Source organism: Dermacentor albipictus, unplaced genomic scaffold (genome assembly GCF_038994185.2).
Source record: "Dermacentor albipictus isolate Rhodes 1998 colony unplaced genomic scaffold, USDA_Dalb.pri_finalv2 scaffold_14, whole genome shotgun sequence".
NCBI classification, from domain to species: domain Eukaryota; kingdom Metazoa; phylum Arthropoda; class Arachnida; order Ixodida; family Ixodidae; genus Dermacentor; species Dermacentor albipictus.
In genome coordinates, this window is record NW_027225568.1 from 316662 (window position 1) to 338776 (window position 22115).

The following is a 22115-nucleotide window of genomic DNA, read 5'->3' on the forward strand; positions in this document are numbered from 1 at the left end:
GAGAGCCGCCCACCTAGGGCGAAGAAAGAACACTTTCTCGTTTTTTCTCACAAAAAAAAACGTTCATTCCTCCTCCTCCTTTCTTTGGCACGGGAAACCTCACATCGTGACACGCTCATGCACCTCGGCATCACACAGTCATAGTGCATTACGAGCAGGCTGTCGCAGTGGTATATATATATATTGGCCATCACTTCGGTCTGAAGCGCTCCGCTGCAGAGAACAAGAAAAAAAAAGAAAGAAAAGAAAAAGCGCGTAATACAGCAGCCTCAAGGTTCAAGGCGTACATGGCCTAAAACTCTTTGTTCCGCGTGCACTTGTGGTTTCCGCACTTGACAAACATTGTCGCTAAAACCAGCTAGCAACGCACACATATCAACTTCTGTGCGACGCAGTGGTCCGCTTCATTGCTCTAGACAGAAGCGTGGACCAGGGAGATTCAGTGGTACAGTACACGGTAGTGCTATATCACGGGGTGTACTACATGTTCTCAGTGGACGTTAAGTGGCTGTAGTTGTAAGTCGTATATTTATGGTTCTGCGGATTTCCAACGTACGATGTCCTAAAAGCGCAATAGCACCGATCTACTGCCTTGCCCAACTTCTCTGCGTGGATCTAGCGTTATGAGAAGCTTATGTCCAGCTCTTTCATTCAAGAGGCACGTGGGCCGATCAAAAATATGCGGAAGCTGACAGTGACCTTGAAATGGCGCCAACTCACGAGAAGGGGATGCTAGCGTAGTGAAACTAGCGATGCGGGACATTCTGTTTAGCATGCGACACTGAGAAAGAAACCACTATTCTCGTAAATATACGGTGAACTGATACATGCAGAGCGGAAAGCGATACGCGCCCATTCCGTTTGTCTTATGTATTGTCTCGTGATCGTCTGTTAGCCTCGTACGATCATGGAACACTTCTTTGGCACTGCTAATGAAAATGCCAAGCAAGAATCTCCAGCCACCAGATCCATTATAGGCAGCAGGCTGGGTCGTACTCTCACGATGTCTTGGAAAAACTCACTGCTTTGGGACATCCATCGCAATTGCTCAGCGTCTCGTGCGCTGTGTTGCTGGTCATGTCGCCGCAGGTTGATGAAATGGTAATTAACTTTACGGAAGAGTTACTATAACGGTGACATGCCTGAACGTCTGCGTTCTTTTACTACCAAACAGCGAAATCCGCGCCTGCATTCACAAGTGCTTTGTTTTGTAGCACTAAAAAGTTCCAATCAAAATTTGTGTGCCATGGAAGGAAAGGCACGCGCAAATGCCGACACCACGCGGCGTGCGTCCGTGCCGTCGCAGCGATGTCAACGGGCACGAACTGAGAGCATAAAGGCAGGCTTTGGTAAGAGAGAAGGTGCGTTATATTAAACGTCTAAGCACTGCAGGTGGCGGGACGGAGCGCGCAGAGCGGCTCGAAAAGACAAGTCTTGTTCACGCCCGTCTATGTAAACACGCGTTTTTCACGGTGCCGTGTAACTAATGCACAGACCTGACGACTGGTCTCCTATGGCGGAAGTATTTCCTTTTCTTCTTAGTCTTCTATATAACGAGACGCGCGAACGGCGCCGTTCAAGGGGGACGAGTAGGAGGCGCACCGCGCCAACAACGGCCGGGCCAAGTTCAACGGACCGCGGAAGGGAATGGACGACGACTCCGAAGCGGTGTCGGGGACCTTGGCTTTCTCACGCCTCTCGCGCCGCCGACGACGCCGTGTCACGGGCGGCTGAGCGGAGGCCACGCGCTTCGATCGGTCCATTGCTCACCGATCTCCGCGGAACAGCGCCACGAGGGGAGGCGCGCGCCCGTTCCAATTGCTCGGCTTGGCGCCGCCGCTTACTCCGCGGCAGTTCTGTAACCAGATGTTCAGGTGGCGTCCGACAACGAGGTGGACAAGGTGGATGACAAGTAACGTCCTCCCCTGTTCCTTCGCTAACGCGATGCACGTGAAAGACCTCGCATCGCAGTCCGTCTCCATTAAATACGGGGACCACTGGTGACGCGAGTCGTGAAACGTTCGGACGCGCTGCTCCGGTGTTTGTGTGCGTGTGTGTGCGTGCGTGCACACACACGCCCACAAAAGCGAAGCCTTCTTTGCCTCTTCCTTTCGACTTTCCCACTGCTGCTGCTGTCGCGCACACCGCGTCGGGGGATGGTTCAGAGCGTGTATATAGGTGACAGGTGCGAGTCAGAGAGGAAAGGTGACAGGAGAAACTCTAGAATAGCAGCTTGGGCTTGTTGGTTTTACATCCTGGTGTTAACAGCGCAAAACATAGACGGAACACGAGACGAGAAGACGACACCGCAAGCGCTGACTTTCAAGAACGTTTATTTGAAAGAAACAAGGCTTCTTGAACCATTGGCCACACGTGTCGCAGTCAAGTGATTCCACATCATGTAAAACACGCATTTTTTTTTTTGCACTCAAGATAGTGCTTGCACGTGCAAAAGCTCAAGTTCCTTTTTTTTTGTAAGAAGGACGGCGTGCTAACGCATCGGTCACGAGGTCTGGCTATCGCGGCTGCCTCAATTATCTCCCGAACCAGCTGGTCACTGTTCCTTTCTTTTTTCAGCACTTCACATAGTCTTAATTCTGCGGCACAAGCTTTAGAGGGGCAATCGCTGACATGGATACCTTGATTCCTGTTAGCCTGCTCGACGCTAAGTTTATGCTCCTTTAGTCTTTCCTTTGTGCATCTTGAAGTTTTCTCTATATACTTCTTCTTCCACATTTCAAAGGTATTGAATGCACCGCGGCTTCTGTGCAATGCAAAAAACTGCCCTGGTGATTTATCGTGCACCCTTGCTGGTTTATCGGCTCTTCAGCATGGACGCGTCGGCAGAGGCTTTTCAGTTTTTCCTGGGCAGTAAGCACTACATTAGCTCCAGCTTTGCGCCCAACCTTTTCCATGCGATGAAATAAGTTGTTCACGTATGGCAGGGCCACGATCCTTCGCTTTTCCTTCAGTTTTGCCTTCTCGTCACCTTGCTCGCCATAGACAGGCTCGAGTTTTAGGCTCTTGCTCATTTGTTCCGCAACAGACAAGAAGGTGCGACGGGTAACCAGCCCTAGTAAGGCGGTGAACCTGCCGGCAAAAACTTTGTTCCATTGCGTGGATGCACGATATTTTAAGCGCATTTGATAGACAAAGGTTTGCAATTGCTCTCTTCGCCAGTTTTGTATGCGCTTATTGGAATGGCAGTGCCGCCTTGTCGCCTATGGGTTCATAGACCCAGTAGACCTTCCCCCTGAAGAGCTCGAGTCTGAGATCAAGGAATTTCAAAGGTCCTTGCGTGGGGACCTCGTGGGTAACGGCAAGCGGCTGAAGCGCACGACTAAAGCACGTTACTGCCTCCAAAACTACGTCATCTGAATTCGCGCCACAGCCATCACACAGAACTAAGTAATCGTCATCATAACGAAAGACTTTTCGGACGCTTGCTCTGGTTAGGGCAATCTGAAGTAATCTATCTTTCTGGGCAAGATACAAGCCGAGATTAAATCGGGCAAGATACACGCCGAGATCGCCAGACCTCGTGACCGATGCGTTAGCACGCCGTCCTTGTTACTAACAAAGAAAGAACTTGAGCTTTTGCACGTACAAGGACTATCTTGAGTGCAAAAAAGTGCGTGTTTCGCATGATGTGCAATCACGTGACTGTTACACGTGTGGGCAATGGTATAAGAAGCCGTGCTTCTTTCAAATAAACGTTGTTGAAATTCAGCGCTTGTGTCTCGTGTCCCGTCTATCTTTTGTGCTGTTAACACCAGGAGAAACTCGTTTTCACCCCACCGCGTCGAATGTGCACAATGCCTTCTGGAGCTCCCTGGCCGTCGCCACATTAGCCGCTTGACAGCTGTAATTATCGGTTACTCCCCTCAGAAGCATTGCAGAAACTGCAGCGCTTCCCTTTCTAATAACGTGCCAGGCCTGAAGGGACGCAGATAGAACTGTACAGAGGACAAGGAGATGGAGAAGAAGGAGAAAGAGGGGATGAGACAGTTCCCATAGAAGAGAGGGGGGCAGATGACGTGAGAAGGCAAGTAAACGCCTACTATATGACAGCGATTGCGAGGAAACAGGATAAACTCAAGTTCAAGGTACGGTACCGTACGTTGCTGCTATTTCTGAAAAATAAACTCCATGCAAATATGTAAAGCGAGCAACTTACGCAGGGCGTGCAGAAGGAGAGCCGCATTAACTAAAGCGCACCGCAGGGTCCAGGATACACTACGGAAGTGATCGACTGTCAAATCAACACTTCTGTGCCCGCCGCGTTAGCTTTGCGGCTATGGCATTGTTAGAGGTCGTGGATTTGATCCCAGTCGCGGCAGCCGCATTTCGACGGGGGCGAAATAGAAAACGCACGTGCTCTTAGATTTGGGACACGTTAATGAACGTCATGGTAGCAAAATTAATCCGGAGTCCGCCACTACGGCGTGCTTCATAATACACGTACAGCCACAACAGCCCCATAATTCAATTCAAGTGTAATACTTCTGCCACAATGCGATGTGCCATGTGTAGCAATGACAGCGCTCAACCCTCTAAGAGGTTATAAAATATGACGCACCACAACGCCTCAAGAAAACACATCTCCCTGTGGGTTCTCTGTACTGTGCAGACAAACAGCAGTGGTGCACGCAAGGTTAACATCAACTCACCAAGAAATTAAGCTTTAAGAAATTAAGCTTTAGCCGTCAACATCACTCTAATTATCGTCAATCGAAGCATCCAGCAAGGAATGCTTCGCGTACATGGATTCCCATAGTGCGCGATATCTGCATAATTTTTTATTCATCATATCATAAAGAGCCAACAAACGATAGCGAGTTTTAGAATAGGGGTCTCAATAGGTTGGGGCCCCAAAGAGCTTTGCGTGTGTTAGCGTTAAGGCACACAGGAGTGAAGCATTTTTGAATGGGGCTTTGCGTTTGCGGATAGCGTCTTGCGCTGACAGCGCCACTACGGCGTCAAAGAAAAGCTATTAGAAATAACTAAAGAAAATACATGGTTTTATGATAAGGATAGTGGTTTTGACTTCCGTGTTTTCGCGTTTATTTACAATTTAGAGGTTATTCTGTAAGCAGCAAACAATTTAGTAACCAACTTTACGTGCCTTCACCAGCCAAGCTAAGCCGTGTTAGGCCTACGAGCCATGAAATCCACTACTGAATTCGAAATCAACAGCGTCTAATGAATCAATCTTCATAGCACACGTTAGTTGAGAGAAAGCGATAACTGCAGTCACTTCTCCTAGCTTGAAAACTTCACGCGTTACCACGAATCGAGCCCAATTTGGTGCTATAGGTTAGAGCCGTCGCTTCGATGGGTGCCGCCATGTTTGTTGAAGCAAAGCTTTTGGGGCAGCTTTTGGGGCTCCCGCTAAATTACTGAAATACCATGCCCGTCGGAAAACCCAAACGCAGTTTTCGTCTTGCGCATTCGCAGGGGGACCCAAACGTTTTAAAATAGGGACCCCAAACGTTTGGGGTCCCTATTCTAAAACTCTCTAATGGCACCAACGACAACATAGGGGAAATTACTTGCACTTGCTAACTGAATTCAAGAAATTATAAATTAATGGAAATGACGGTGGACAAAGAAACTACTTGCCGCAGGTGGGGAACGATCCCACGCCTTAAGTATAAGCCCCATGCAAGCGATCTCGCGTGCGGGACAGCGATAAGTGACGCGATGGAGATGGCTGTCGCGTTCGCTCGTCGCCTATAAGTTGTACCCCATGCGAGCGACAGCTTCGAGGGACGTGTCCTCGGTGTTGTCCGTATGAGGGCAGCAAATGCGCGTCGTAACTGGCGTGACGCGCGCTTCATTGAATAAGTTTATATGTTTTGCTGTAAAAAGCAGCATAAAATATTTCTGAAGGTCTTCCAGGAGGTTCTTATCCTTGCACTATAAAAATTCAATCACTTGTTCGTTCCGTGCAATAATCGGTAGTACTTGAGTAATGTACATCCAGTTCAGGCTTCGCGCTATTGGCTAGTAGCCCGGCCCGTTTCGTCGCTCGAAGCCGTCGCTCGTCGCCGTCGCGCACAAAATCGCTCTCATGGGGTTTAGCGTTTACGAATTACACGTGCGATGCTCTAACCACATAACGACGGCCTCCAATCCGGCAACATTGATGCCTTAAGGTAGTACGTGTGGGTTTATTGACTATGTTTCCTTCGCCAAAAAGATGCTCAAAAAGAAAAAGAGCACCCAAAAAGAGAAAGAGTACGTGCCGCAGGCGTCATGTACTAGTGACGCCTGCGGTAGAGAGGCTGTTCCATATCCGCCGCCAAGGTTTGTAAGTGGTGGCACTGGCTAACGCTCCCAGGGTTAGTTCTAGTAGAAAAACATACATACCCAAGGAAGCGTAATGCAAAATAGAAGTGAGGCGTGCAGACAGGACACAAGAGTAGAGAAGTGGACAACAAAAGTGGAAGTGGACAAGAGGAGAAGTGGCCTCACTTCTATTTTGCATTATGAATCCTTACCAACTAGCTCAGCTTTCTGTCGTTCCAAGGAAGCGGATGGGAAAACGGCGCCTCTGTAGCTAAATTCGTAGAGCATCGCACGCGTAATGTGAAGACGTTCCCCAAATGCGGAAAGTTTTTTTCATCCACTTTCATTAACATGAATTTATAATTTCCTTAATTCATTTAGTAAGTGCAAGACATTTCCTCTATGTTCTTCTTGGTCTCGTTGTTTGTTGCCTGCTGGTGACATATATATATATATATATATATATATATATATGTGTGTGTGTGTGTGTGTGTGTGTGTGTGTGTGTGTGTGTGTGTGTGTGTGTGTGTGTGTGTGTGTGTCTGTGTGTGTGTGTGTAGCGTCTCTTTTGCTACAGATAAAAACTGGACAGTGTGAGTTGTGCCCGGGAGTGTACCATGGGGGTGAACTTGGAGGCAGTATACTGAGTAGCTTGACGGGCCTGGGCCCATTCTGTCAATAGACAGCTCTCAATTAGGGGACTCGCGTTTGTTCCCTCACCCAATCTGCTCTTTTCTTATCCCTTAACGTTACACCCATCACTCTTCTTTCCATAGCTCGTTGCGTCGTCCTCAATTTAAGCAGAACCCTTTTCGTAAGCCTCCAGGTTTCTGCCCCGTACGTGAGTGCAGGTAAGACACAGCTGTTATATACTTTTCTCTTGAGGAAGAGTGGCAACCTGCTGTTCATGATTTGATAATGCCTGCCAAACGCACCCCAGCCCGTTCTTATTCTTCTGATTATTTCAGTCTCATGATCTGGATCCGCAGTCACTACCTGTCCTAAATAGATGTATTCCCTTACCATTTCTAGTGCCTCACTACCTATTGTAAACTGTTGTTCTCTTTCGAGACTGTTAAACAGTACCAGTACCTGTTAAACAGTACCAGTTACAAATGGTACCTTGGGAACGGCGGTCTGCCGCTATTCTCGAGAACTTCGGCGCTCTGCGCATGCGTCATTCCTCCTCCGTTGATCGACGCTCCTTCCGTCGTTGAACCAGCAGCGGGCGTGGATTCTCCTGGCGATTGTTTGTTTCATCTGGTGTGCCATCTTCTTTAAAAAAAAATGACGAATCTTACTTTCGGAATGCCCCTCGTATGCATATAGCACCGTTGGTCTCCTATATTTCAGGTTACCGAAGGCATCGGAGCCACAGAGACGGTCAGTAGTTCTTCCTCCGCAACGACGGCACCCTCGACGCTGTCAGATGATGGGTCGGCCCAAACGACAACACCAATGTCAACACGGAGGGCCACCCTAGAGCTGAGCCTCGGAGACATGGACCCGCCAGGACTGCTGCTTCCATTCCCGCTACTGCCACCTAACCGTACAGAACCGTGGTTCAAAAACCAAGGTAAGTACTCGCGCGAAATCGCGAAAAAAATACGCGATAAGAAAAAGTGTCTTGCTAACTGCATTTTCCTAAAGCCGGACAGAAAATGTGAACAGGAGATACAGAAAAAAAAAACTTTTATTCAAATGAGCTCAGGAGGAAGTCCCCAGTAAGAGGCGTCATTAGTCCAGAATTCATGCTAACGACACTGTCTTGCAACCGCAGCCGGATAACCCAGCATTAGGCTTAAGGTCTGAGAGCGCAGCTTCTGCAGGGAGTAAGCGTGGGTCGCTGTAACATGCGACGAATTTTGAGATTTCAGCCCAGAGTTCGCAGTCTACCTTACAGGGCGATAAGCAGCTTTCGCTATACGGACGTACTACGCAGGTCGCTCTCTTGTACGCATTCTTACCGGTGATAACATGTCGCTGGTTCAGTAAAATATTGCGCAGTGCTTGGCCGGTGCGTACTAGAGCACTGTGCACTGCAGTTGTGGGCGCCGTGCTCAAGCGTTATAGAGAAAGTGGTCTGGTCAGACACGAATAGAAAGCTCAACTATTGCAACTATACTGATTAATTATTGGACGGACCTTCTAACCAAATTACGGGGCCCTGTTCAGAGACACGGCCGATAGAGATCCGCATTAACTGCGTCTAACACGGGGCTCGACGATCTCGGTCAGACTGTGAGGCGAATTTTCCTTCTTGGTCTAGTTCATAGTTTTAGGCTCAGCCTGCATGATCGGTGACTCGACTAAGGGGTATGGTAGGGTACATGAGCCATCTTAGTTTTAGCTTTATGTCTCAACAACTGTTCTATATCTTAGCGTGAAATTCTGCACGCTCAATACGAATAGCGTTGGCCTTAAATGGCATAATTTTTTCACTGCCGCCCGTTTTTTTTTTTTTGCAGTTCAGAATCAAATTTTAAGCTATGATGGAAAATAAAATGTACCTTTTCTCAGAAACAAAAAAACAGCATGACCGTGAAATTTTGCACAATAACTCCGTATAATAGTGGGTTTAACTAGAGCCTTTAAAAAATGCTTTCCCACGTTCACGGCACAAGAAAAAAAATATTGCCGTCACATGTCTCGTACCGTGGAGGGTCTTTCTAATAATCTTTTTTTAAATTATAACTGAGTGATTTTTTTCAGACATTTAAGCTCAGATTACTTGCAAGGGATGTGAGTATAATCTGGGAAAATTTCAGCGTAATCGGCTGCATAGTTTTCCAGAAAAGATACACCAAGTTCCGAAAAATTTGAAAAAAAAAGTGATTTTGAGAAAAACGCATATTTATGTTAGCACCTGCACTACAACAGTTCAAAATGCACCAGCAGAGTACACACACTTTCTGGCTTTTTGGTGTCTTCCCCAAAGCAATTCTTCATGTTTCTTTTTTCTTTCTGCGATGCTCCTTGCTTTCCGATGAGCCTCGGAACTCAGCCTTTTCAACACGCTCCTTGTCAAGCCGGTTCAGACCGACTGTACAGAACACACCTGGCGTGATGCCAAGTGTTTCCAAAACAGCGATTCGTGCTTTATTGCCGTCATTGTAGTACGCCACAGCATCGCAAGTGGCAAGCTTCGACGTGTCAGTGCCAACAAATGTTGTTTTCGGACAGCGGCACCAAATCAGCTGATTCATTGACTCGTTGGTGTTTTGTGTCCTGCCGTGGAGACACTTGCTCAGAAGGCCTGGTGATGATAAAGCCTGGAACACTAGCTTGACTGCTTCTACTGCAGAATAGCAGTTGACAGGCTGTTATTATGGCAATACGCCTCAGTATTACCTTCACTGAAGGCATGGTTGTACCCACACCATGATGGCGCTCCTTTGGGGCACAGTCCATGGTTAGGCTATTCGTCAGTGGATAACTTATGAACGACCTTTCGCATGCTTTCTAAGCTATCAGTGTTCTCATGAATGGCCTTGCCGTAGTAAAATTGTAGGCAGTCAATATCCTTCTCTGTGAGACGGCTTCTCTCAGATAGTGGAAGTCCATCTAACAGTTTCTTACCTTTCAAACTTGTCTTCAGGTTTCTAAGCCTGGTTCCCATACGCTTTTGTACGTGGCCGACACACTCGTGCTTTTCAATGTCTTTGCTATATGGTTTTGCTTCTTTCACAGCAAAGTATACCTTGCTGTCCCCATCACCAATATATTTGGTGGATATCACTCCATGTTTTTCAACAGACCGCGCAAAAATCTTCACAGCACCCGCAGCTTACTTACCTCCAGACGGTCCGATGTGTGTTGCTTTGCACTCGTCTTGGCTCCTTTCAGTGTGGAGATTTCGCGAACACAGATAGCAGGACTTAGTCTCCACTTCGAAGTCTAGCACCTTGCCTTTGTCAGGTGAAATGAGTGTGACGACACCGGGCCGGGATGAATCTCTTCATCCAGGTTCCATCCACCGTAGGAGCGATTTCTTGTGGTTGGGAACTGCCATGCATGTCAGCCTTCACCTCGTCAACGGCCCGGGTGATGCTTACTGTGAGCAACTGTGAGCAACTGTCACTGTTGCATGAAGTAGGCGCGCAGTGTACGACGCAAATTTCGTAGGCGGCGGAGGTATGTTCATAACAGCGCATATCACACGGCCAGCCAGCAGTCCTTTTCCGCATGTCCGTAGCGCAAAAACAAATCGTTCATTTACCTCAAACAAGCCTCTTTGTGATTGCTTAAATGTCTTGAATGAGCTCGTCGCACCGCATTCATCGCAACAGACATTCATGGTGCACGCCAGACCACTCCTCTCATCAATTTGTTCGTTTAGCTGAAGCTCACCTTTCTCGCATTTCTTGCATAATGCCGACTCCCATAGAAAGTCTCGAAGGATCTCAATGTCAACGAAACGAAATCCTGAATCGGTAGCCTCTTCCACGCTGAATGTGTCACATGGCGCACTCACCCCTATTTTTGAAAAACTAGCACTTCGACGCGGCGGCTCCTCGTTCGTTTCTTTACTTGAATATTGGTTGCCGCGAAACTACCTTTTCCTCGTCCACTTCCCAGCGGTTCTTACCATAATGAGGCAAAGTACCTGGCAATACAACGTCAAATAAAACCCGCGGAAAGTGCCCACAACAAAAAACAACCAGTAGGCTTCGATTCGCTACAAAAGCATCCCTGGTGGACAAATTTGCGATTGCAACTTATAAAAATTGCCAAAAAGTAAATATGCTTAACAGATCTAACCCTTTTTATTATAAAAATTACGTAAACACTGAAAGAATGATGGAAAACAACTTGTAAACAAACCCTCGTGTCTGTCATTTTTAAATACCAGGAGGCGCGGTTCTTTGGCGCCATTTTTTAATGGCTTAGAGCGCTCCTACGCGCTCACCGCTGCTCTGTTTTGCTCCCCACAGTGTGTATTATTTTTTATTGATGAAATCAAAAAATCAGTTTTTTTGGTCGATTTACCTACTATACCCCCTTAAGAGACGGAATTTTGAGTTTTTTTTGTCAGTTTCAGCATCATTTGTTCAAGGGTTTTTTTTTCTCTCCATTTACACATATAAATATATTGCCTCGTCTCTCTCTCTCTTTTTTTTTTATTTCCTATGTAGCGTTCCTAGTTAAAGGACACAGTAGACTTAAAGCATTGCTGTGGAACTGGCGTCCATCTCGTTTACATTTATTTCTCACTTCTCTCTTCTCTTCTTCTGTCCCCCCGGTTCCCGCGCTTCTTCATCTTCTATTCGAAGGCTCATACCGCTTCACCCTTCCAGGTTTCTTTTGCTAACCCCTCCTGGGGTAATACTTGAAAACGTTTCCAATCGAAGCACATTCAACTGAGCCCCGTTCACCAATGTACCACACAGTCTTCAATATTCCTTTCTGAGTGGCTGTCTTTGTCACAGAGTAAGGACCATAAAATTTGGCACGGGATTCTCTTACTCTTTTCCTAACTAGGATGAGGTCGGTGACTTGAATGTCTGGGATAGCTGAGCAATGTCTCTTGTCAAAATTTTTTTTCATTCGTTTACGGTACCTCTCCTCCTGTGATTTTTGTTTCCTTTCCTCGACGATCTTGAGATTGTCTAACAGCCCCAGTTCAAGGTCCGCTTGAAGAATAGGGGTCTCTCCTGAAGAAGCGAACTGCGGGCTGCATCCCAAGCCACTGGTGTAGGAGCGATTGTGATGTCTTACAGCTGCTTCTAAAGAGCATTTCCATCCACCAGGGAAACTATCGTACATCCTGATGTATTGCTTCACATCTCGTATAGCACGCTCTGCAAGCCCATTCGCCGCGGGATGGTATGGTGCACAGAATTTGATTGATATATTGTGGTCTCGGGCCCATCTTGCTAATTTTTCACTCTTGAACGCTGGTCCGTTGTCACATACGATCTTTCTGGTTGTCCTAAACATATCCCGTTTGAGGAGGGCGATGACACTATTCGCATCTTCTTGTCCTGCCCGTGCCGCGACCATCCTGGTGCACTCATCTATGGCCAGAAGAAAAGCTTGCGTTTGTCGGACTCCTTCTCGTTTCTTATTTAGCTCGGCAAAATCCAGGTGTATAACTTCGAAAGGCACGTTCGAGTGGCAAGGTATTATCATGGCGTCTGTAGGCTGCTTGTATTTCACTTTGTTGACTTGACAAATGTGGCATGAACGAACGTATTGATTGACGTCTTCTTTCATGTGAGGCCACGTAAATCTCTTGACTAGCTTGTTGTAGGTGCGCCAAAATCCGTCGTGTCCTCCAGATTCTGGGCTATCGTGGTACAAATAAAGCACCTTGGGAACCAGCGTTGGCGGGACTTGATAGCGACCTGCCATAAAAATTAATTGTTCAGTGCCTTCCCACAATTTTACTTCATTGATTTCTTCCGATTGTTCTTTATTGGCCTGTATCATCAGTCGAGACAATGCATCTGCATCAGTCAAAAGGGGTCCAGGTCTGTGGGAGATGGTGAAATCAAACTGCTGCAAGTAGTTCACCCATCTGGCGATACGTCCCTTAGGTTGGGTCATATTCAAGAGATGAGTGAGTGCCTGGTGATCCGTGAACAAAGTAAACTTCGCACCTTCTAGGTACGTACGGAAGTACTGAATTGCTTTAAGGACAGCAAGAGCTTCCTTTTCAGTAGTGGTGTAGTTGACTTCAGGTGGCTTGAGGGTGTAGCTGTAGTAGCCTACTACATGTCGCTTTTCTCGGCCGGATGCTTCTGGACATTTCTGGTACAAGACTGCACCTGTTCCATAATGTGAGGCGTCGGTATTCAGTTCAAAGGGTAAAGTGAAATCTGGTATGCGTAGAATAGGGTCAGCAGAGATTCTGTGCACCAGATCACGGTAGACTCTCTCACATTCCTCATCCCACTCAAATGGAACTTCTTTCTGCGTTAGGCGCGTGAGGCATCTTGTTTTTATAGCAAAGTCTTTTATGAAAGGTCTGAAATGTCCTGCTAATCCCAAAAATACACGCAATGAGTGGACGTCATACGGTTTAACCAGTTGGGATATTCTCTCGACGGACTCTTGTTTCGTGCTTTTGGTAGTCCCATCAAATACTCTTCCAAGAAACACAACTTTTCTTTGAAAGAATGCACTTTTCTTAAAATTAACCTTGAGTTGTGCCAAGCTCAAGGCATTTAATACCTGAGAAAGGTGTTCCTGATGTTCAGCCTCTGTTTTGGAGAAGACGATAATATCGTCTATGTACACGTTACAAAAGACACCCAGAAAAGGCTTCAGGACTTCGTTCACAATCTTCTGGAACCATGCTGGCGAGTTTTTCCAGCCGAAAGGAAGCCGGTTATACTCGTACAGATCAAAGGGCGTGATAAAAGCAGTGTACATTTTTGTTTCTTCGGTTAGCGGGATCTGCCAGAAACCTTTGCACAAGTCAATGCGTGAAAAAATCCGGCAACCACCTGTCTCATCTATAATCGTGTCTATCTTCGGCATGGGAAATGGTATAAGGTCTGTCTGGCGATTGAGAACCCTGTAATCTGTGCACAGTCGGAAAGTTCCATCTTCCTTCGGCGCAATAGTTATGGGAGAAGCGAAGGGTGACACCGAAGGCCGGATTATATCGGCGTCTAGCATCTCCTGCAATTCTTTCTTCAACCATATCTTACGTTCTCGTGACATGTTATAAGGCGATTTTCGGATGACGGTCTTGTCAGTTAGTTCGAAAGGCACCTTGTGCGACTTCATCTCTTGTGGATAGCTTCCTACGCATACCAGTTCAGGGTAGGTCGTTGCAATATCTTCCGTGCACTTGACAATTCGCAGGTTATCTTTTCTATCTTGCTGTGTCTCTTCCCTTGATAGTCCTTCCACTAAAACTGCATCGTCCCAATATACGTTGATTTTTAGTTTCTTTATGTCTGGTCTGGATAGCAGAAAGTCGTACGTCACCCCCGTTATCACCAGTACGTCACTCTCTATTTCATGACCTTGGAACTCGATGTTTACTGAGGCCCACTGATTATGCATTGTCACTTTTCCATCGTACCCTTGCACCCGTAGTACTCTTCCACTATGCAGGTGACTTGAATCTACCAGCTTGGCATTTATTGTAGACACAGAAGCACCGCTGTCAACCAAAGCCATCATATGTCTATTTTCCACTTTGACAGGAATGTGAAGTAAGCTAGAGCAAGTTAAATAAACAGTCTCAGTTGTGGTCATCGGGTCGGACTGATCACCCTTGTTTATTAGTTTTTTGTTGTCGGAGACTCTTGAGCGTCTGAAAGTATGGGGACAGGGTCGTTGTCGACGTTATTCACTCGACCTCTGGGAGCACGCCAATCCAAGCTCTCTGTACTGCCTGCAAGGCGGCTCGGTTCTCGCGGATTACGGCTTGACCAATCCGCGCCGGTCCGTCTGAAGCGACTGCTTGAGTCAGCGGTTATATTTTCGTCTGAAGTAGATGGTACGTCGTGAAGGCACTCCAAGAGCCCGTCTATAGTTTTAGGTGATCGTGCTTGCGCTATCTTCAGGACTTCCGCGGGCAATCCGTGCATTATTAGAGCTACTATGGCAGAAGGAGGAAGCATAGGCTCGGCCAGCTTTAAAAGGCGGCGTTTTTCAAAGAAATACTCGACGGGGGAGCCCTGCGTGAATTTGAAATTGAGCGCGGCGTCCCATCTTTGCACTGGGTTGCTTCGGAATGTCTTCAAGAATTTTTCCTTCCACTGGTGCCAAGAGTTGCCAACATCTTCAATAATGTGCAGATCGTACCACTTACGTGCAACACCTCTTAAATAACTACGCATGTTGGTAATTTTGTCCTCATTAGAGTGCCATTTGTTCTTCCCAGCGGCATATTCATAGAATTCAAGCCAACTTTCTGGGCTTGAAGACTTGCCGTCGAAAGTATCGGGTTCGACAAATTTAGTCGCTGGCTTCTCAGCGTTTAGAGAGCTTATAAATGACGTCACCAGTTGGTTTTGTTGCGCCATCTGTTCTTGTTGTAGCTGAAGAGCTTTCAAAACGAGGCTCACCTCTTCTGTCGAAGACCGTGATGCAGTGTCCTTTCGACGCATGGGTTCAAGAACTAATTCGTCGAAGATCGCCAGACGCAAGTTCACTTTCACCGCACCCTTCCGACGTAGTTCAGCAATGTCTATGGAAGCCTTCTCTAAAACCAGGTTCACGAGGTCTGCCGAGTTGAGTTCGCGAGGTAGTTCCACCGTTGGTTCGTCTTGAGCTTGGTATCTCGAAAAGATGATCTTCTCTGCGGAGGTCTCCTCGAGGAAAAATGTCACCCACATGTTGGAGTCAGTTGTCGGCTGCGCCAAAATATTGTAGCGTTCCTAGTTAAAGGACACAGTAGACTTAAAGCATTGCTGTGGAACTGGCGTCCATCTCGTCTACATTTATTTCTCACTTCTCTCTTCTCTTCTTCTGTCCCCCCGGTTCCCGCGCTTCTTCATCTTCTATTCGAAGGCTCATACCGCTTCATCCTATACCCACTTCCTGCGGGGACAGTATATCTAGTCGCTGAACCTCTGTCTTTCGCTCTCTTAATACTCCTACTTTTTTGGCAACACAGTCCTGATATCTCTCCTAATATTACAATTATGCTTGGAAGTGTCAAGTAATGGCATCATCCACGCCCATGTCGAGTTCCATCTTTCTCAGTTATCTTGTAAAGTTTGCAGCTTTGACGCTATAGTGTAAGTGAGAGTGATCGGGGCACAGTGTTTTGTAGGCTACGTCGCCGTACATTTCGTCGCCCAAAGTATCCTGACCATATATTTGTCCGCTGAATGCAGAGCTTCCGCATGGTATACGGCATGTGTACTCCACAGGTTGCGAACACCGGTGTTCGTGCCTTGCTCACGCCACGTAGTACTTGATGAACTACTGCACGAGTGGCTTCTCAATCAGTGCATGTTGCAGTGAAAGCGGGCACGTCTTGACAAGCGGCGTGAAATTTCCTTTCAAAGCACCTACCGGCTGCTGATCTAGCCCTTTCCTTCCCGTCTACCACTTATGCAGCTTGCTGATGGTTGTCTTCGAAGACCGTTGGCGCTGCGCGCAGTGGCAGCTAAAGGCTAATGCTTTAATTTCGGCGCTGTCACTCGAGATTCATAGCCGTTTGATTATGCGCTGTGTAACACGTAATGATGTAAGTGGCTAGCATTTATAAAGAACTAAAGAAAATGAACCCACCAACACGCATACATGCGCTTGCCACACTGTGGGCATACCCGGTGCTGTCTGCAGCACGCTTTCATGGCCACAAATATTCACGGCTCTTTGTCATGCATTAGGAGAGGCACCACGTGTTAGCTATTGACTTCCTCGATCGAATCAGCCAACCTTACATACTGTGATTGCACAGCTGGTCGGTGATCGTTATGGTTTAGCGAATTCTACATCATATATATAGTGCGCGCACTAACCTACGCGGGCCGCAAATGTTTCGCTGTCGAGCACGACGTAATGCATAACCAGGATTGTTCAGCCGCACGTGTTTGACAAGTCGCGGAGCCATACCCGTATAAATAACATTTCGACCACGGCGCCTTCACGCGCTTAGTAGTGAGCTGAAATACCCGTTCGCTTCCCCACACGAAGAATGATTCTTCGTATGGGGAAGCGGTTGTAACTTGCAAAATATTGAACTCTTTTGATCCCTTAATACCTATCGCTCGTTGCATAGTGGGTGCCTCGATTTGAGTGCCTCGGTGTCATAAGGTATCATCATCGTCATCATCATCATCATCATCATCATCATCATAATCTTTTATGTCCACTGCAAGACGAAGGCCTCTCCCTGCAATCTCCAGTTACCTCTGTCCTGCGCCAACCGATTCCAACTAGCGCTCGCGAATTTCCTCATTTCATCGCCCCACTTATTCTTCTGCCGCCCTCAACTGCGCTTCCCTTCTCTTGGCACCCGTTCTGTAACCTTAATCGCCCACCGGCTATCGATCCTGCGCATTACATGCCTGTCCAGCTCGATTTTTTTCTCTTAATGTCAATCAGAATATCGGGTATACCCGACATTTTAATTGACATAAACCTTGGTAGCATACCAAGGTTTATTGAAAAGTTGCCTGCTTCTAAGGTGGCATACTGCAGTACATCTGCGATTAAAAGCATGCACCGCATTCGTTACCTTGATCGTGGTCATCTTCAACTGGTCTCGTCTTATAACAGTTATCCCATAGTGCAGCAAATGCAGTATAAGCCAGCTTTCGAGATGTAGTTTCAGAGCAGACAAATCTAACGTTAAAAGATAATCAAGCTTCATTGTTGCCATTGAAGCTCGCATATGCTTGAATGGTAGGAAATGTCGGTTGCTGTCATAAGTAACTTTTGGTTTCTGCCATAGACTCTGAGAAGACAACTCAAAGATCCGATTAGTTTGTTACGGTAGGCCGCAAAAGTTTACTTTTCTCAATGCTTCATTGAGAGGAGAAGGTTGGCCTTCGCAACGTACAAAACATGATAGTATACTAGGTTAGCTGCTCGAGTAAACATTGTTGCTTTGCTTTGAAATATTTCCTCCATGTTTCACGAAGCCACTTGGTTCGAATATTAATTTTAACGAGCTTTGTCGATTGCGTATGGTTCTTAGCACACAGTCTTAATGTATGCAGTAAAAAGGATAAAATGCTATGTTAAGAGGCAACTCTGGGCCAATGCGGAATTATTTCTTAAAGTGTGTCTGGAAGGCTGAAATGGTCTTGTTAGGTAACCACTCAACCTCACACTTGAATGCAATTTGCTACATTTCGCGCAAGGTTATGCTCTATCGATTAGTAGGAGCAGTTTTTTTTATTATCCTCTCTAGGTACATAAAAATACTTGGACGTTAATAATCTAAAAGTAAACAAAAAATGACACACCAATTTTACAACATTGTGTCCGGAACTGAAACAATGTGATCACAAAAATTTCTTACCCTAAAATTGTTCGTAAAAGAAAACAGTAGCTAATTTTGATGCTAGCCATATCATTAGCCAAGGCCGCCAGACACTGGCAAAAAGCACTCACGGCTTAAAGCTTTATGAATTCGGCCCCTGGTCTTATTCGCGAATTGTTGTTATACACCAGATTAATGTAATTAATTTCATCCCCTTCAAACACTCAGACATATGTAGTTTAGATAACTGTGTTCATTGTTCTATTGCACCTTTAAGGAGCTGTAAAATTGACAAAGCATGACATGACAAGAACATTATTTGAGTCCTGAGGCACTGAGATTATGGGGAGCCAAAGCCGAAGGCTCCTGAAGATCAAGTCGGTGGCTCCGCCCATGATGGGACCGGGAGATAAAATCCCGCCGCAATGTCGTGGGCCCTCTGCACAGGCTGGAGTTGAATGTGAAGATTGCTGCTCTTGAGAGATTCCTGCCATTGTTCTTTCATGGTGGGTGGAGAGGTGTTAAGGGCTGGGCACAGCCAGAGCATGTGTTCAAAAGAACATGAGTCATGACCACATTTGGGACATGACTGTGAGTGCTCAAGATCTATACTGTTTTAAGGGACCGAGGAGTGGGATACGAGCGGATTTGCAGAAGGCTGAGTGCGCTGGCCTGAGGTTTGTTCAATTTGGGGTGAGGGGGTGTAAATGTTCTCCTGCCCAGTCGATAATGGGAAACAATTTCGTGGAAAGTAGATAATGGATCTTTGTGGATGTTGACCGCGCTCCAAGCCTGGCTACCAACGACAGCGCGGTACGTGAAATCGCGCGCTCTCCAGTGGGCCTGCTCGTTAGGATTAGATCCAAGCGGGTTAATTGTGGTATCGGTATCCTCCTTCGCTGCTATCCCTAGTTCATTGAAGTGCTTTGTTCACAATACTGCTGCCTGTTGAGACAAAAGTGCGGACGAGAAGTATCTAACCACCGTGCGCGAGACCGAGAAGGTGACAGCGGGAATTTTTGAGCTGTGAAACGCCAGAGCGATCGCCGCTTCCTCCGCCACATGAGCAAACTTCGTATAGACAGAGGCTGCGTTGACCAGGTTGCCCCCCCCCCCCCGCGTCTACCACCGAGACAGCCCAGTGTCAATCTGTCAATCTGGCAGCATCGACAAAAAGGGCATCTAGTTTCTGCTGATTGATCTTTATAACTATGGACTTGGCTTTCGCGAATCTTCTACCCTCGTTATGCACTGGGTGGATGTTTCGCGGGACGGGGTCAACCATGATAGGAGTTCTGTTTTCCTGGGTCAAGCTAACTTTGGTCGCGGGCTCATGTCTGGGTTGGATTCCCGCTTCTTCTAAAATTTTGATCCCTGGCTTCGTGGATGAAAGTCTCATTACTTGAGTCGCTGTGTGAGCGTCTATTAGCTCATCGATGGTTTTATGGAGTCCTAGCTCCAGCAGCTTCTCAGTGCTTATGGACCGCGGACACCGAGCACCCACTTGAGGCCGGCTCTGATTAGGGAGTCGAGCTTGACCTTTTCGGCTTTATCCCATCAGTTAAGGTACGGCGCGATGTAGATAACATGACTCAGGAAGAATGCCTGATAAGCTCTGAGCAAATTGTCCTCTTTGAGAACGCCTCTTCGATTTGAGACGCGGGCTACAAGCCTTAGGACATTATTAGCCTGTCCAGTGAGCCTGTTGAGGGCCGTCGAGTTACAGCTCTTGGCATCAATGAGGAGACCTAGAATCTTGGCAGAGTCCATTGACAAAGCAGTTATTTTTTTCCTCGTGCCAATTTGTTTCAAAATATTTATGCCCTAAATAAAAGTGTGCTCGAGAAAGAGACTATCAGTTTACGTTTTCTTTGCGACTAAGCCTCCCCCCTCCCAAAAAACACAGGAAAAAACATGAGCCATTCCACTCGGTAAAGGTGGTTGACCAGCGAATCTGTTTAGCACGATTCGGAGGTGGCACATAATGTTGAACATGGTTCTCATCTATTGTCTTGATCGGTGGTCATTATTTCACTCGCAACTGCAATCACATTCTTTGAAAGTGTCAAATCAATGCACGTACGCCACTGGGTGGTGGGTTGAGCCGGATCTGCGTGGCATCGCAAGGGATATGCCTGCAACACGGCACGCGTAAACTGCTCCTTTTTCGGTACCTACACATCCACATTGAAATCACCGACAACGACAATAGGGGTAGTGTCATCGCAGCTAATTCAAGCAAAGTGAGTAGCCATTAACCTTACGTGACAATAAGTCATTGCATTTTTTGCTTGCTTACGGTGGTATAAGTGATTGCTCACGTGAGTGAGCCATTGATGATGAGTTTTCGACATGCTCTTCTGTATGTTGTATGCGTGATTAGAAAGAATTTAAGCACTTTTCGCTTCACTTTGCTGGGTGCCTGTAGCCTCTGCCTTACAGGGCTATGATCCATTGCATTTTTTGCTTGCTAACTGGAGCATTTAATTCCTACGGGGGTATGAGGCATTGATGGTAGTTTTTGTTCACGGAGAACAAAAAAGCACGGAACCCTAGCCATATACAGCTGCGCTGTAAAAAATCAGTCATACTGCTTCAGTGGTGCTCAGATTAGAATATGGTATGGTTCCTCGGGCGCAATTTCAACAGCGAGGGTGCCCTCGCGAAGGCCAGAATTGGCAATGCTCTCTCTACATAACTGGCGTTCCCGCACCGTAGGCTGTGACCATGCGTCACAGACAATCAAACTCCGCAATCCGGCGTGTTGTTTGAGGATGTCGCTTATGCGGGTGGCTACATTCGATGATCGAGCTCCAATGTCGACGGCGGCGGGTAAATTGGCGGGGTTTGACAGCAGTCACTTCTCTACCGTTGGGAGGGCTTTGCGTGACCATTCATCTAGTCAGCCATACGGCTGTCTTCGCGCAGGTGATGGTAGCCGAGAAGCCGACACGCGCTGTTGGATTCCTCCAACTATGTTGCGAGCCTATTTTCTAGCAAGCGTGACTTTAACACACTGATCGTACACCGAAAACGTCAGAGTCTATCAGAGAGAGATAGAGACATTCTTCAACAGATACTAGAAATGTCGGGCTGGCCGTACATCCAGGACTCTTCTTCAGATGACAAGTGAAATAGATGGAATTTAAGAGTTGGTCGAGTGATGTTGCCATCGATGCACGCTGATAGCAGCACGGTAAAAAAAATAATTAAATATTGGCGCTTAACATCTCCAAACTTTACAGTGGGTTGTGAGAGGCGCCGCAGAGGAGGGCTCGCGGATTAAGTCTGACCACGTGGAGTTCTTAGACGCGCACCGGAGCAGTACACGATCGTCCTTTTTTTTGCATTCTACTCCCGTCACAAAGCGACCGCCGCGGCCAGGAGTCGAACCCTTGACCTCAACAGCACACCGCCATAGCAGTTGAACCAGCCCGGCGTATAGAAAGCAGCAGCGTATAGAAAACGGGCCAATTGGTGGAATGCATGGAGCGTAGCGGAAACGGAACAGATGAACGAAAGTGGGAATAGCAGAGGCGCTTTCGTGTGTCTGCTTGCTTTCTGCGTTCATCAGCTGTGTTTGCGTTATCTGCCATGCACGAATGGAAATCGTTCTAACAGAGACAATTCGTGATTATCGCGTTATTATATATATGGCGTCGCAATCTCGGGGAGCCAGGCTGTTTAAGAATTACTTTCGCGATCCATTTTTTTATCGCTTTTCCCTTGCTTATTCATCGGCTGCGGTAAAACCGCAGATTTCCTGGCGATGGGCCACTCGACCGTGACAGAAGAAGAAAGCGTTCGGTAGAATAGGATGCTCTGAAAGTTGAACATGATGCTAAGATATACTTGAACATGTTTACTGAATAGTGTGAACCGTAGAAAACAATGTTGAAGAGCAGCGCTTGTCGTGTGC

The 22115-nt window shown here is 47.0% G+C and overlaps 1 protein-coding gene across 1 annotated transcript in view; it reads left to right on the plus strand.

The window, feature by feature from the left end:
* LOC135914757 (cubilin-like) overlaps nt 1-22115 on the plus strand; it is a 294278-nt gene that overhangs the window by 25491 nt on the left and 246672 nt on the right. Inside the window, exon 3 of the mRNA XM_065447679.1 lies at nt 7645-7867. Within this exon, the coding sequence (XP_065303751.1) occupies nt 7645-7867 (223 nt within the window). The remainder of the gene's footprint in view (nt 1-7644; nt 7868-22115) is intronic.